The sequence below is a fragment of the Mastigoproctus giganteus genome, chromosome 14 (assembly GCF_048544385.1).
Source record: "Mastigoproctus giganteus isolate SK-2022 chromosome 14, ASM4854438v1, whole genome shotgun sequence".
In the NCBI taxonomy this organism is placed as follows: domain Eukaryota; kingdom Metazoa; phylum Arthropoda; class Arachnida; order Uropygi; family Thelyphonidae; genus Mastigoproctus; species Mastigoproctus giganteus.
Genome location: NC_143588.1, coordinates 71,109,178 through 71,124,235, shown reverse-complemented (window position 1 = coordinate 71,124,235; position 15,058 = coordinate 71,109,178). Strand labels below are relative to the sequence as shown.

The 15,058-nt window shown below is 35.4% G+C and overlaps 1 protein-coding gene across 1 annotated transcript in view; it reads left to right on the top strand.

Moving 5' to 3' along the window:
* LOC150075225 (alpha-mannosidase 2-like) overlaps positions 1 to 15,058 on the top strand; it is a 253,553-nt gene that overhangs the window by 123,345 nt on the left and 115,150 nt on the right. Inside the window, exons 11-12 of the mRNA XM_090388915.1 lie at positions 2,569 to 2,674; positions 13,351 to 13,424. Coding sequence (XP_090245041.1) covers positions 2,569 to 2,674; positions 13,351 to 13,424 — 180 coding nt within the window. The remainder of the gene's footprint in view (positions 1 to 2,568; positions 2,675 to 13,350; positions 13,425 to 15,058) is intronic.

Sequence of the window (15,058 nt, the reverse complement as noted above, 5' to 3'; positions counted from 1 at the left end):
ATGAGCATTTCATTTGTTCACAATTGTTTAAATAAAAGTCAGCTTTCTCACAACACCGTATTGTGTTTAAAATGTGTGGTTGTTCTTAAGCCTATTGGAATCTCATTGAAAAATGCTAAATAAGGATATGCTCATAAGTCAGAATGTCAGATTTTTCCCACTCTGGTATAGCTCATATTTATGTTTCGTAAGCTACATTGCAAGGATTTCTTTAGATTTCTCAACAAACTCTGATTTCACCCACTATGTCAGGTGTTGTGTTGTGGGGTCGGATGGGTGATCAGCATGTCCTTTCTTGCTGATTGAAAAGACAACCCATTTCTTTTAATGTTTAAATGCCAAACAGTAATTTTTTGTTGGTGCATTGTGGAAACCGAATTCTGTTTAGAATTTTTTCAGTACTTTAGAATTTTCATTTTTGTTAGTACTTTATGGGGAAAATCTTCTGCTTATAGGCTGCTTGGAATTAAAATGGTATAATTCCAAACTTGCGAACATAATTTCCAAATGTATACCTGCATCTTTAAGTGTCCTTTAAATTTTTAATTTAGAGACTAAAGGCATTAAAAAATATAGACTATTTGCAAAATAATCCAATAAATAAAATTATTTTAGTTGATTATATGAAATTAAGAGAAAAATGTAAAAATCTGTTTTAATTCAGAGTGAGCAGGCATTTAAAATTAGTCATAAAATGTCTGTTTTATACTGTAACAAAATTCCATTTTTTGATGGTTTTTTTTGGGAGTTGGGGAAGAAATGTGATAATTAAGTTCTGTGTCATGAACTACAAAGAAGTTGAGGATGAGCCAGCATTAAGAAACTGGAAATCAACCTCAATTATATGTTAACTTCTTTCAATTATTTAAGTTAGTATACCATTTCAGTAATAGTATGCTGCTAAAAAAAAATTAAGGATTAAAATTTGCTCAGTTCCACTTCTGTTTTGGCTGCACTTTTGGTGTCAGCATATCTTTTGTTAATATATTTTGGATAAAAGGTAGTTATAGCATATAATATTCAAAAATATTGCTTCCTGTGTTATTTAACAGTTAGTATTCTTGATTTCATTTTTCAGGCAGTATTTGTTTTAATCAGATTTATGTGTTAGATTTGAGGAACTTCTGTACAGTTAATGTACTCCATTATGGAGTGAGTGAGATCCCATTACAGCGAATACAATTTTAATGAATGGAAGTATTTATAGGTCCCTTCTGACTTTCCTTATTGTTAGTGTTTTGTAAGTTTCATTTGTATGATATATAGGTGCCTCCGTAGCCAGGTGGGAAGGAGCATCAGTGCATAGCACACGCTTCTTGATTAGACCGGGGTTCGAGCCTGTCACCACCAAATACGCATATGCGGAAAGGTCAGGGAATGACCACCGCATATCCTGGAGCAATATGGCCTTAGTTGCTAATGTTCCTAAAAACCAAATAACAAACAAACAACAGTATGATATATATTTGTATGATTTGTATAATTTTGGCACAAAATTCAGTGTAATGAATTATTTTCAAAGTCTACCTATGTCTAAATTTACTGGTTCACAAAGAAAGAAATTTATTCAAAAAATTATGAATAGCATTGTATGTCCCAAATTGTAAATATGATTATGGGAGCATTTGCATGAAGAAAAATAAGGAAGTTTTAAAAAATATGACAAAAGAATCCACTATTACACCCTTTATATATTTTCAGTATTTTTGAAAGAATCATATGCTCCCCCCCTCCACAGAATGTAACTGGAACTGGTATACAGCATTCTGCTAAACATTTCACAAAAAAAAACTTGAACGATGTGTGATTGCAAAATTCAGTACCTGTAATTAGCTATTCTCCCCCCCTTTAACTTGTAGAATAAATTTAAAAGAAAATGCTCAAATCAAAGAAGTCATACAAAAAGCAAATTAGGGGGCACTAACAAAACAGGCCTCATTTTATCATGATTTCTAGTTCTTCTGTTTATGTTCATGTAAGCAGTTCATTCAATCAGCAAAAAAAGTATAAGAATTAGTAATCAAATTCAGCTTGGTGCTAGTTGAATCATCATTTTCAATTACACTAAAGTTTAATTCCCATGTTAATGCAAGGATAAAAAAAATTTCAGCATTAAAATTGAAAAATTGACATATTAATATGTGAATAGTAACAATAACTTCTCTACTATTTCTGAATGCTATAAATAAAATATTTTCAACAATATATTTTTACTTTTGTATTACACATATTTCATCATTTTATTTATTTATTTATTATTGATTTTAAAGGTTGATATTTAAGTAAAATAAAGACGAAAATTTCTATTTCTACATACTGTATTATAGAAATGCAGAAAGTGCAGCAGAATTCATTTGAACAAATAACAAATAAATAATGATTTATTCTAATAATTTTCAGAAATATTCATTAGAATGAAATTTCAATACAATGAAATGATTTGTGCACTCTGGTGAAGTTATAATCGATTTTACTGTACTTTATTTATTGAAGTTTTTATGCTTCATAAAATGCTATTAATCATTGTTTCATTACATTTGATAAGTCTAAAATGTTTTTAATTTGTAGAATGTTTCAATCCATTGGCAAATTGCAGAAGATAATAGCACAAAGTAGTTTCTACTTATTGTCTTCTGATTCAGACATATCTCCACATACAACTGTTTTACAAATGGTAAGTTAATACATGAGGTAATATTTAATAAGGAGTAATTTTTATTCTTTTAAATCAGTGATTGGGTGACATTTGGCAGCAATGTTTAATGATGGGAACTAATTAGGATAAGCTATTAATAAAAAAAATAAAATAATAAAATAATGTGAAATAATGATGTTGGGGCATTGATTTTTACCATTTAGTTCAAAATTATAGATAAGTGAATTCAAATTAGAATAATTGGTATTCAGTTGCTAAGAATTAATCACCAGAAAAGTTTAATTTTGGAGGGCACTTGAACATATATCTTTAGTTATGCAATGAAATGATGCCATGTTATTTATATAATACATAAAGTGCCATATGGTTTTAGATGTAAATGTACTATATAACATCCTTTTTTAGTATGGCAAAAACAGAAGAACAAATTGTACTGAATATGGATTAATTTAAGTCCACTTAAATTAATCCATATTTTAACGTCACTGATCCTTATAGCTTATATCTGCCAATAGGTTTCTGTCTCTGCCACTAGTCTCATTAGTTCATCTGACATCCATTTAGGCCTAAACATTGAACAATATTTCTTAATCGGTATGAAAAGCCTATTAACTTCCAGGATTAATTCCTTGAATGCTTCCCATTTAGAATCATTGAAATCATTTAAATCGATTAAAGAAGTTAATCAGTTTATGGTAGATTAGCTCTTCTACCATAAACTGATAGTAGGTCAGCTCTTCCCTAGTTATCTCAGATGAAACTTGGTAGTGATCTCTTTTCCCGTAGACTGACTATTCTCCTTGCATTGCTTTTTGAAATACAGAAGTGTGAATTAGCATTAGAATTAGTCCTGTGTCATTACTTTACCTTTCTTCCTTATCTGTTGATTTCAATACTTGCTCTGAATTCATCACTGAAATCATCTTTTATTCCTCATGTGATCCCTTTGTTTTAATTATAAAAAAATTAACTTTTAGCTTTTCTAATAAATTGAAAATGATGATCTATTAATTATAATTCATTAAACCTCCTTAAAAAATACTGAATGAATATAAACAAGAGGAACCAATAATAATGAAGTTTTTATCATATCTTTTAGCATTTAATGTCACTGATCCTTATAGCTTATATCTGCCAATAGGTTTCTGTCTCTGCCACTAGTCTCATTAGTTCATCTGACATCCATTTAGGCCTAAACATTGAACAATATTTCTTAATCGGTATGAAAAGCCTATTAACTTCCAGGATTAATTCCTTGAATGCTTCCCATTTAGAATTTGCTGTTGGTGACATCATCAGTTGGTCCCACTGTACAGAATTTAGAACTGTCTGAGACCGTTGTAGTCACCTTTACGGAAGCAAAAACCCTTCCCTTTACCCCTGAGGGTAATTATATCTTTAAGTATATCCCACATCAGTACAATGTGATCATTGCCATCTAGTGGTTCCTTTATCTACAAATTCTTAATGCATGAATAATCACGGTTGATAACCAGATCAAGAGTATTACACTCTCTGGTTGCCTCTCGAACATGCTGTTGCAGAAAACAATCATCCAGTAAATCCACAAAAGTCTTGCTAGTGTGCGAGTGACCAAAGCACAAGTTCCAGTCAATATCTCAGAAGTTAAAATCCCCCATTATAACACAATCTGATTTACTGGCCCATTCTATTTCTCTGTACAATTGTTTGTTGTACTCATTAGAGTCATTAGGCCTATAACACACTTCTTCTCTCATTTTTGTTTTTCCAGTGCTTATGTCACACCAAACTGACTCAACATTGCACTGTCCATCTATGTCAGCTGGATGCACTTCCTTAGATTTTATGTTTTTCTTAATTAAAAGCATAACCCCTCCTTCCTTCCTATCCTGTCTGTCCTTTCTGTACACATTATATCCCCAAATTCCAATTCTGCACTGCTTATATCTGTGTGACACTGTCTCTGATATCCCAACAATACCACCTTTGATGTCTTGACCAGCATTTCAAATTCATCAGATTTATTTACTATACTTCTAACATTGGTGTACATGCAAATATACATGCACGTATTCTTATTCTTAGTTACTCTAACACAGCCCATGTATTTAATGACTCCCACCAGTCCCTAAACCCCCGAGCACCCGCCCTCTAGGCCACTGCTCATTCTAATAGAAGCAGTGCAAGAACCACTTTCACCTCTGCCTGCTTGCTGCTATTAACCTTTTAGTCATTGAGTTGGGCAGCTGAGAGGTTGAAGTGAACAAGTGTTTTAGTGAATTAGTGTTTGTAAACAAGTGTTTTAGTGAATTAGTGTTTGTAAACAAGTGTTATATGCATTAGTGTAAATTGTGAACTGTGTTTAAATTATAAATAAAAATCTACAATTTGTTAATTGTATTCTTATGTGTGCATACTTCAACCATCCATGAAATATGTCGATTTATTGCCGAAATAAGCCTGATAGCTTTTGCTCATTTGTGGAGTGGTATTAAAATCGCAGCAGAAACCATTATCACAACTTGTGAGAAAAGTCTATGAACTCTATTTTGGATGTAAGGTCAGAGATCAAGATAAAGTATGAGCTCCAAAGATTTCCTGTAGCTCATGTTCAAAAAGAAAGACATTAACAAGTTGGCTTAGAGGTAGTCATAAATCAATTCCTTTTGCATGATTGTTACTTTTCTGGTGTTTTTGGGAAACCCAAGCATAAAGTAGAATATCCCAACATACTTTCTGCTCTAAGACCAGTTCCTCATAATTGTCTTAGAGCAGAAGGATCATACCAGCGCCAAAACTACCAGAAACTTATGGACTGGTCTCTAATTCAGGATCAGAAAAGGAGTCTCCAGATGATGCAGTACCCAGAATGAGTACTGATCTAGACTTTAATTCCTGGTACTGCAAAGCTGCATCTAATCATTCAGGCAAAATTGAATGATTTGGACCTCTTGAAAACCAAGGCTCAATTACTAGGATCATGGCTTCAGCAGTGGAATCTTCTTGAAAGGTGTCAAGGTGTCTTTTTATAGGAAGTGGCAATCTCACTTAAAGATCTTTACTCCATGGATGGTGCTTTGGTTTATTGTAACAATGTCTAGGAATTAATGAAAGAATTAAATCTGGAGCACATCCCTGAGCAGGGGAGGCTTTTCATTGATTCATTCAAGGTCAGTTTGAAAGCAGTTTTACTCCATAATGGAAATGAGTATCCATCTGTACCATTGCCCCCTGCAGTTCACATGAAGGAAACACGAGAACCTACAGGTTCTTTTACAAAAAATATGCCATCAAGAATACAAATGGAATATCTGTGCTGACCTAAAAGTGGTAGCTTTGCTGACTTGGTTGCAAGATGGATACACTAACTACTGCTGCTTTTTATGCGAGTCGGATAGCTGAGCAAATTGCCACTGCAGGGTAAAAAAATGGCCAGACCATTCAGAAACTACACCAGGCCAGAAAAATGTAGCGCATCCTCCTTTGGTGGATAAGTAAAAAATCTGTGTACCTTCCTTGCACATCAAACTAGGTTTGATTAAAAAAAAAAAAAAAAAAAAAAAGTCTGCTGGAACTTTTTAGGCAATGAGAAATCACAAAATTATACTGAAATTGTGGATGAGCTAATTTTAGTGTATAGAGAGTTGGGATGCAACATGGCATTAAAGCTTCATTTCCTGCATTCCCATTTAGACTTTTCCTAAAAACTTGGGAGTGGTCTCTGATGAACACAGTGAAAGGTTGCACCAAGATATTTCTCAAATGGAAAAAAGATACCTGGGAAATGGAGTCCAAATATGTTATTATTATTAGCAGCTATATCTGCCTTTGATATCTTGATCAGCACTTCAAATTCATCAAGCACACATCAGAACCCTCAACTTCATTTCTTGTCTGCCGTTAAAGCATACCTATGTATAGCTTATTCCAAAGATGGAGGAGAAATTTCTGTATTGATTTTGATCTTATTGTGTGATTTGAAAATCAGTTGCACCCAAGCTGAAAGGCGAATGCATTTGCTGTACAAGTACTTCATGAAAAATATTTTGCTATAGAAGAATTTGCAATTCTTCACATTATTTATTATATAGAATAGGTGTCCATGACTGTTATTGTACTAATTGCTGCTTGAATTTAGTTCATGGGTATGTAGGATTTTGGCAATGAACTTGCATTAAAACAATTTTTATAGAAAAAAAAATAACAGTTATTTCTTACCTTTTTGTTTGGTGTTTTATTTAATCTATATCCTAATTGTAAAAACACTCTACTGAATTGCTTATCCTCACCTACATAGTTAATGTGTTTATATTTGGCAGCAAAGTGAAACAATCAAATGTGAATGAACGAATGAAATCAACTGCTGTGTATGCATGTGCATGACAACAAATTAACAAAGAAAGTTTTCTACTGAGTTAAAAAAAATAAATAAATAAAAAAATTAAAGAGAAAAACAGCTGTTTTTGGAGCAATACGAATGAAATGAATAGTTAGTATTAGTAGTGGTACACAACATAAGAAAGCAGACTGCATCAGTTGGGAATGGAGGGGATAGTTCTTGCATCTTGTCCAAAACCCCCTAATAATTTGTCTATTTTTTCCTTAAATTTATTCAAACTACCCACTTCCACAACATCATATGGAAGTTTGTTCCAACAATCTACCATCTGCTGGCTTTAAGAAAATTTCTCCCTATCTCTTCTGCAACTATCGTTCCTCAGTTTAAATTTGTGCCCTCTTTGTGTGTTGTCTGAGAAAAAGTAAGGATGTCATCAGCATTTTGCTTACTTGATGTATTCAAAGCCTTAAACACCTCAGTCAGATTTCCTTACAGGTGCAAGTTTCAGACACTGCAATTTGCAAAACTGAAGTCTTTATTGGTAAGAATATCCTTTTTGTTCTACCCTTCATCATCATCATCAGCCATTTTCAATCCACCGCAGGATTGAAGACCTCTCCAGCAACTTTTCACTTCCTTCTGTTTTGTGCAATAGACATCCATATACTACCCACGAACTTGTGAATTTCATCTGTCCATCTCAGTCATTGTCTTCCAGGTTTTCTTCTAGCTTCTCTTGGGTACCATTCTGTTATTTTCTTAGTCCAGCTGTCATCATGTCATTGAGCTATGTGTCCTGCCCAAGACCATTTTAGTTCTTTAGTTTTGATAAGAAAGTCCTTTACTTGAGGTTGCTGCCTAATCCATTTGTTTCTCTTCTTATCTAACAGTCTAATTCCTAATATAATTCATTCCATTCTTAACTGTGTAGTTTTAAACTTCTCTTCCATTCTTTTGGTGAGTGCCCAAGTTTCACTTCCATAAGTGATGGTGAGGAGTATACATTGGTTCATTATTTTATGTTTCAGACAAATTGGGATATTGCTCCTCAGTATGTGACTATATTTCCTGTGCTATCCATCCAAAATTTATTCTTCTCTTGACTTCCAGCCATTTATCGTTATTACTGCTAATGACTAGTCCCAGATAAGTATATGAATCCACCTTTTCAATTACTGCTCCTTCAATGATTATATCCCTTTCTGTGGCATATTTATTTATTATTACTTTTGTTTTAGCCATATTCATCTTTACTCCGAAATCCTTGCTAACTCTGCATAACTGATTTAAGATTTTCCTCTAATTCTTTGGGTTCATAGCTTATGATCACAATAATGAGACTTGTGACAGAGAAGAAAAATGCATGGGATGCATATAAATTATCAGGCGATGCAGAAGCCTGTGGCAGATATAAGCTAGTCTGTAATCAGGTCACAAAGGAGGTTCGGCAGGCGAAGGCGGATTACGAGAAATCTTTGGCAAAAGATGCTAAGAAAAACAGCAAGGATTTCTTTACTTATATAAACTCTAAAAGGAAGGGGATGAATATGATTGGTCCACTTGACATCGATGGTTCGACTGTTGATGATCCTGCTCAGATAGCAAACAAACTGAATGAGTATTTTGCATCTACATTCACACGTGAGGAATTATTACAGTTTGAAAATGAAAGGTTATCAAATTGTAGCAGTGTGCTTAATGATTTTGTAATAACTGAGAGCAAAGTGGAGGAGAAATTGTTGAAGTTAAACATAAGAAAGGCACCTGGGGTGGATGGGATCTATCCAGTTATATTAAAGGAGGCGGCAAAGCAACTAAGCAAACCCTTAGCCATAATTATGAGAGCATCCTTGAACTCAGGGGAGGTTCCCACTGACTGGAGATGTGCAAATGTGTCCCCAATTCACAAAGGTGGATCGAAGGGTGACAGGAGTAATTACAGACCAGTTAGTTTAACTTCTGTTCCGGGTAAAATAATGGAGTCACTGGTTAAAGATGCATTGCAGGATCATCTAGACAAGACTGCAGCAATAATTCAGACACAGCATGGGTTTGTTAAGGGAAAGTCTTGTCTGACAAATTTGATTGGTTATTATGATGTGGTCACAAAGGAACTGGATGCAAAAAATAATTTTGATATCATATACTTGGATTTCAGGAAAGCTTTTGACACTGTTGCGCATGGAAGACTACTGTACAAATTGGAGCAGAATGGTATTAAGGGTAAGTTGCTACAATGAATAAAAGGATGGTTAAGTGGGAGAAGACAGAGGGTGGTAATCAATGGGTGCTGCTCTTCGTGGACTAATGTTATTAGTGGAGTCCCACAGGGTTCGGTGTTGGGTCCACTGTTGTTTTGTGTATTTATCAATGATATTGATGAAGGTATATCAGGCTTAATGTCGAAGTTTGCAGATGATACAAAGGTTGGGAGGGTTGTTAATGACAGTCATGGCAGTGTGCTACTGCAACAGGATCTAAATAATTTGGGCAGATGGGCTAAGAAGTGGCAACTGAAGTTTAACCTTGACAAATGCAAAGTACTGCATATGGGTAGAAGTAACCCCAGAGAAACGTACCAACTGTGTGGTAGTACACTTAAGGTGGTAGAAAATGAAAAAGACCTGGGAGTAATTGTGCAGTCAGATATGAAGTTTTCTGAGCAATGCAGACAGGCTGCTAGGGCAGGTCATGGGGTTTTGTCAATGATATATAGGAATTTTGCTAGCAGGGAAAAGGAGGTGATTGTCCCTCTGTATAAGGCAATGGTCAGGCCACGCCTTGAGTACTGCGTACAGGTCTGGAGGCCTCATTTTAGGAAGGATGTAGATTTGCTTGAGCGTGTACAGAGAAGAGCAACACGATTGGTGAGGGGAATGAAGGGATCCTCTTACCAAGAGAGGCTTAAGTTCTGCAAATTGCAATGGCTGGAGACTAGGCACCTGCGCGGTGATCTGATTGAGGTCTATAAGGCCTTGAATGGGTTGAGCACGCTGAATTCTGATGGGATCCTTCCACTTGTTCAGATTACGAACCTACGGGGACATAAGTTCAAATTAAGAAAGGACAGATGTAGAATAGATGTGTGGAAATTTGCCTTTAGCCAGCAGGTGGTTAATTGCTGGAACAAACTTCCATCTGTCGTTGTGGAAGTTGATAGGTTAAATAAATTTAAGACTGGACAAGCATTTGGAGGGAATGGTGTGAATTTTTTTTTTTTTTTGGCTGATGCTGCATAAGCTCCTACACTTGCTTTCTTGCATCACGTGCCACTGCTGCTACTACTACTACTACTACTATCATCTGCAAATTGTAAATGGTTTAGGTACTCTCCATTCATATTGACTTCTTTCTGCAACCAGTCTAATCTGAAAGCTTCCTCAAGGGTAGCAGTAAACAACATCAGAGATATTGTGTCTCCTTGTCGGAATGCCTTTCTCAATTTTAAATGGAGAAAGGAGTTCGAAAAGTTGTTACTGTCTTTGTCTAGTCTAATAAAGGAGGTAGCGTTCTCATATATTTTCTTCAAAATCATAATATATGGGATATCTATGCCTTGTCTTTCCAGTGTCTGAAACATTGCCATATGCTGTATGGAGTCAAATGCCATTTCATAATCCACAAATGCCAGGCATAATGGTGTTTTATATTCATTTGCTTTCTCCGTTAGCTGTGATATTACGTGAAGGTGAGGCGCTTCCATAGCCAGGTGGGAAGGAGCAGCAGTGCGTAGCACACGCTTCTTGATTAGACCAGGGGTTCGAGCCCGTCACCACCAAATACGGAGGATGCGGAAAGGTCAGGGAATAACCACCGCATATTCCCGGAGCAATATGGCCTTAGTTGCTAATGCTCCTAAAAACCAAATAACAACAACAACATGAAGGTGATCCATAGTTGAGAATCCTGTCCTAAAGCCAGCTTGCTCTTTTGGTTTGTTCTGATCAAGTATTCTTTCTAATCTATTAGTAATGACCCTTGTGAACAGCTTGTAGATGCGGGATAACAAGCTAATTGGTCTATAATTTCCAATTTCTGATTTATCTTCTTTCTTATGCAGCAAAACTATGACTGCATTATTCCACTCCTTGGACGTGACGCCTTTTCTGTTCACCCGTTTCTTGAAAAAAGTGTTCATTACTGACATTCCTTGAGATTCTGCAAATTCCACAATTCTTTCACCTTTTTCATTTCTTTCATCAATTCCAAAATTTCCTATAGTTCCCCTTTTTGTGCTGTTTTCTCTCTTTCCAATCTTAGCATTGAAGTCTCCCATAATGATAGTGTAGTGCGTTTTCTGCTCATCTAGAAGACTCAGTTTCGGTGTACATTTCTTCAACCGCTTCATCATCATGGCTCAGCGTTGGTGCATAAATCATTATAACCTTTAATTTGTACTTGTTAGAAATCCTGAGTAGCAGTCTTGACACCCTTGGTGATGTACTTTTGAATTCCAAAATGTTTTTATATCTTTATGGACCAGAAAGCCAACTCCACCTTTGCTCCTTTCATTGTTTCCATTGGTGTACAGCAGAATTCCACTTGATAAACTTATAAGTGATTAATTTCTTCTTGTTTCAGCCAAACTGGCGATATTCCAATTCACATTTTCTAATTCCTTTTCCAGCTCTAATATCCTATCTTCACTGATGAGTGATCTTACGTTGTAACAGGCCAAGTTCAGTTTCCATGCATGGCAGCCTGGTTGTACCCAGAGGTTGCACCCTCTGCTTCCACTCTGATCCTCTCACTGCCATAAGAGGGGGAGTGAAAACTGCTCAGGACCGAGGACCATTCATTTCGTCGTGCTGTCGTGTACTGGAGGGTTTGGTCTTTTCCTTTTCACGCTGAACAGGTGTCTTGAAGAGACCCACTCTACATGTTTGTTGCCACCTAAGTGACGTAACAGGGCTTACCATTGAGAAGGTTTTCATGAGTGGATTTTAGGGAGGCAGGCCAACCAGACAACTCCTAAATCTTCTGAAATAAAAAGATATTGTATCCATCAATGTTTTAGACTGAATGGTCTGATAACACACACAATGCCTGTTCCCCTCTAAGTCCCCTCTCTCCCTCACTAATCTCATTGCCCTTCTCTATGCGGGCGTCTCCGTAGCCAGGTGGGAAGGAGCAGTAGTGCGTATCACATGCTTCTTGATTAGACCGGGGTTCGAGCCCATCACCACCAAATACGGAAGATGCGGAAAGGTCAGGGAATGACCACCACATATCCCGGAGCAATATGGCCTTAGTTGCTAATGCTCCTAAAAACCAAAACAACAACAACAAACAACAAGCCCTTCTCTGTGCTCCCTTCCTAAAGTGAGACTTGTATGGCCAGACCTATATATAATAGATTTATCTGATGTATCTTCTTTTTCTGTGTATTTATTCTTTTACTGCATAAATTTTCTGTGTATTCTGTTTATTTTATAGTGGCGTTATCTTTAGAAAGCACAATCAAAACAAGACATGCATTCTAACATAACCAGATTCAGCTTTTAAGAATATTCTGTTTCAATACCAGCTCCTGGTATGATAGTAATATTAGGAATTGTGTTAATATGCATTTAATGATATGTTAATTATGAGGGTGGGTTCATCATTGATCCTACAGAAGAAGAAGAAATCTTTATTGTATACACTAAAGATACCATTTTTTAACCTTCAAGTGTGTTGGTAAAAATAATTAACCCAGAACAGACAGATTTGTCAGTTTTTAGTTCTGAGTGTGAATTTCAATATTCTTGAAGTATGATATTTCTCCCCCAATAACATTATAAATTCTTTGAGTCAATTTTGAAGTGAAAAAGTGCTTCTCTATTACATTATGCTAATTTTTCTTAGTGTTTTTTGCACTCCTGCTTCAATGAGGAAATTTGACCTTAAGGCAGTTGTGGAATGTTTATTTTTTTGATACAAGGCTTATTTATAGTGGTGTTTTTGATCTTTATACTGTGTTGTGTCAGAATTAAGAACAAATCTTTAAAGTTTCCCATCTTCATCTGTTTTATTTTTTTATTTTTTTTATTTTCATGGAATCCAAAAAAAAAAATTCTGATTGTAGTTTGTACGCTAACATTTACATTGCTGTGATTTTTTTTTTATGTGCCCACAAATGAGTTAAAAAAAAAAAAAGTTACTGGCATCTCAACTTCTTTTTATTAGTTGCACACATTCTTTTGTAATGTCTATCATTTGTGAAAACTCCAATTAATAGAAAGTTTTTCACTTTTAATAAAATGTGCAAGTATAATAATTATATAATGCTTAAAAATGTACCCAAATAAAGGAATGCTATAGTCTTTTTAAAAAGTAGTGATATTGAAAGTTGTTAGCTGATTTAAGGTAAGTAATTTCTCCTCTGTTTTAGGATGAACACAGACAAGGGTACAATACCATTCCTACCAAAAAGCCCATAACATTTTCAAATGATGTGAAAATGAGGTAAGTTTCATCGATATTCTAGTTCACAAACAAAATTGTTTCCAAAAGTAAAGTATTCTTTGATAAAATAAAAGATTTTGTTGGCATGCTATATTTCAGGATTTAAGTGGAAAATTTTACAAAATGGAACACTTGTTAGGATGATATATGCAGAAGGTATTTAATGTAATGCATGACATTGCTGATGTATGATGAACTGGTGTTCCAGCATCCATTCCAAGCCCTGTGTTTTGAGCGAACAAGAACATTATCTCTTAGTTATAAAACCAACTAGGAGATATTGTTCAAGTTTTAGACCAAAATGGATGAGAGATCAGAGAAGACAAATGCATGAGATAATTATAAATTAGTCTGTGGAAAAGTTAGTCAGGAGGTTAGGCATGCCAAAGCAAATTATGAAGTCTTTGACTAAGAATGCAAAAAAAAAAAAAAAAAATAAATAAAAGAAAGAAAGAAAGAAAAGCTGCATTTTTGCACATGTTAACTAACAACGTTATAGTCAACATATGCAGTGTTAACACTGCATGTGTTGACAAACTGAACAAATTTTAGATCTACATTTAGACATGAAGTTTTTACAAATGTGAATAACAAATATCTGTTTAATACTGATTGGGAATAACTTAGATTTCAGTAAAGCTTTTGATATTGTTCTAAATGAATGATTGTAATATAAATTGGCATTGGGGTAAAGTTACTACTGTGGATAAAGCAGAAGACAAAGAATAGAATTTAAAAAGTGCCAAACTATGAATGGGCTTGAACACTTTAAATTCTTTTCAATGGGACCAGCGAAGGTTAACAAATGCAAGTGCCAATAGGAAATTTACAAGGGAGTAATCAGAGAACTGCTACAACTTGTACAATATCTCTTGGTTGGTATAACACCGACTAAAATGTTAATTTTGTATTAACTTTCACCTTAATTTGAATTTATTTACACTACTTCTAGAATAGAATCATTTATAACTGTGGAAGGTTTTTTCTCATTAATTTTATTATTAGAAGACTGAAGATGTGCTGGTCGGATGAGTCATGTTATTTACTCCACACCTTGGATGGTTGTGTACGGATTTGGCATCAACAATATGAGGCTCTTGATCCATCATGCATGGTATCAAAAGTGCAGGCCGATGGAGGCAGTTGTATGGTGTGGGGCATGTTTCACTGGCAGGAACTTGGACCCCTGGTGCATGTGGAACAAAGTATCACTGATCTCCGCTATCGTCAAATGCTTGCTGACTGTGTACCCCCCCTCTGCTATGTTACACTTTTTCCCGAATGGCAATGGTGTCTTCCAAGATGACAATGCACCAAGCCATCAGGCACTTGTGTGCAGGAATGGTTTGAGGAACACAGTTCTGACTTCCAGCATATCGATTGGCCTCCTAACTCCTTTAATATCAATCCCATAGAGCACTTGTGGGACACTATGGAAAGACATATCAGGCACTTGGATACACCAATCGCCTCCATACGTACATTGCTAACCATGTTACGCATAGCTTGGTTGGCCCTACCTCCCGAATGCTTTCAACATCTTGTTGAATCAATGCCACATCGAATAGCTGCTGTACTGAGGGCAAAAGGAGGACCTATGAAGTATGAGGTAGGTGGTCATAATTCAGTGTATA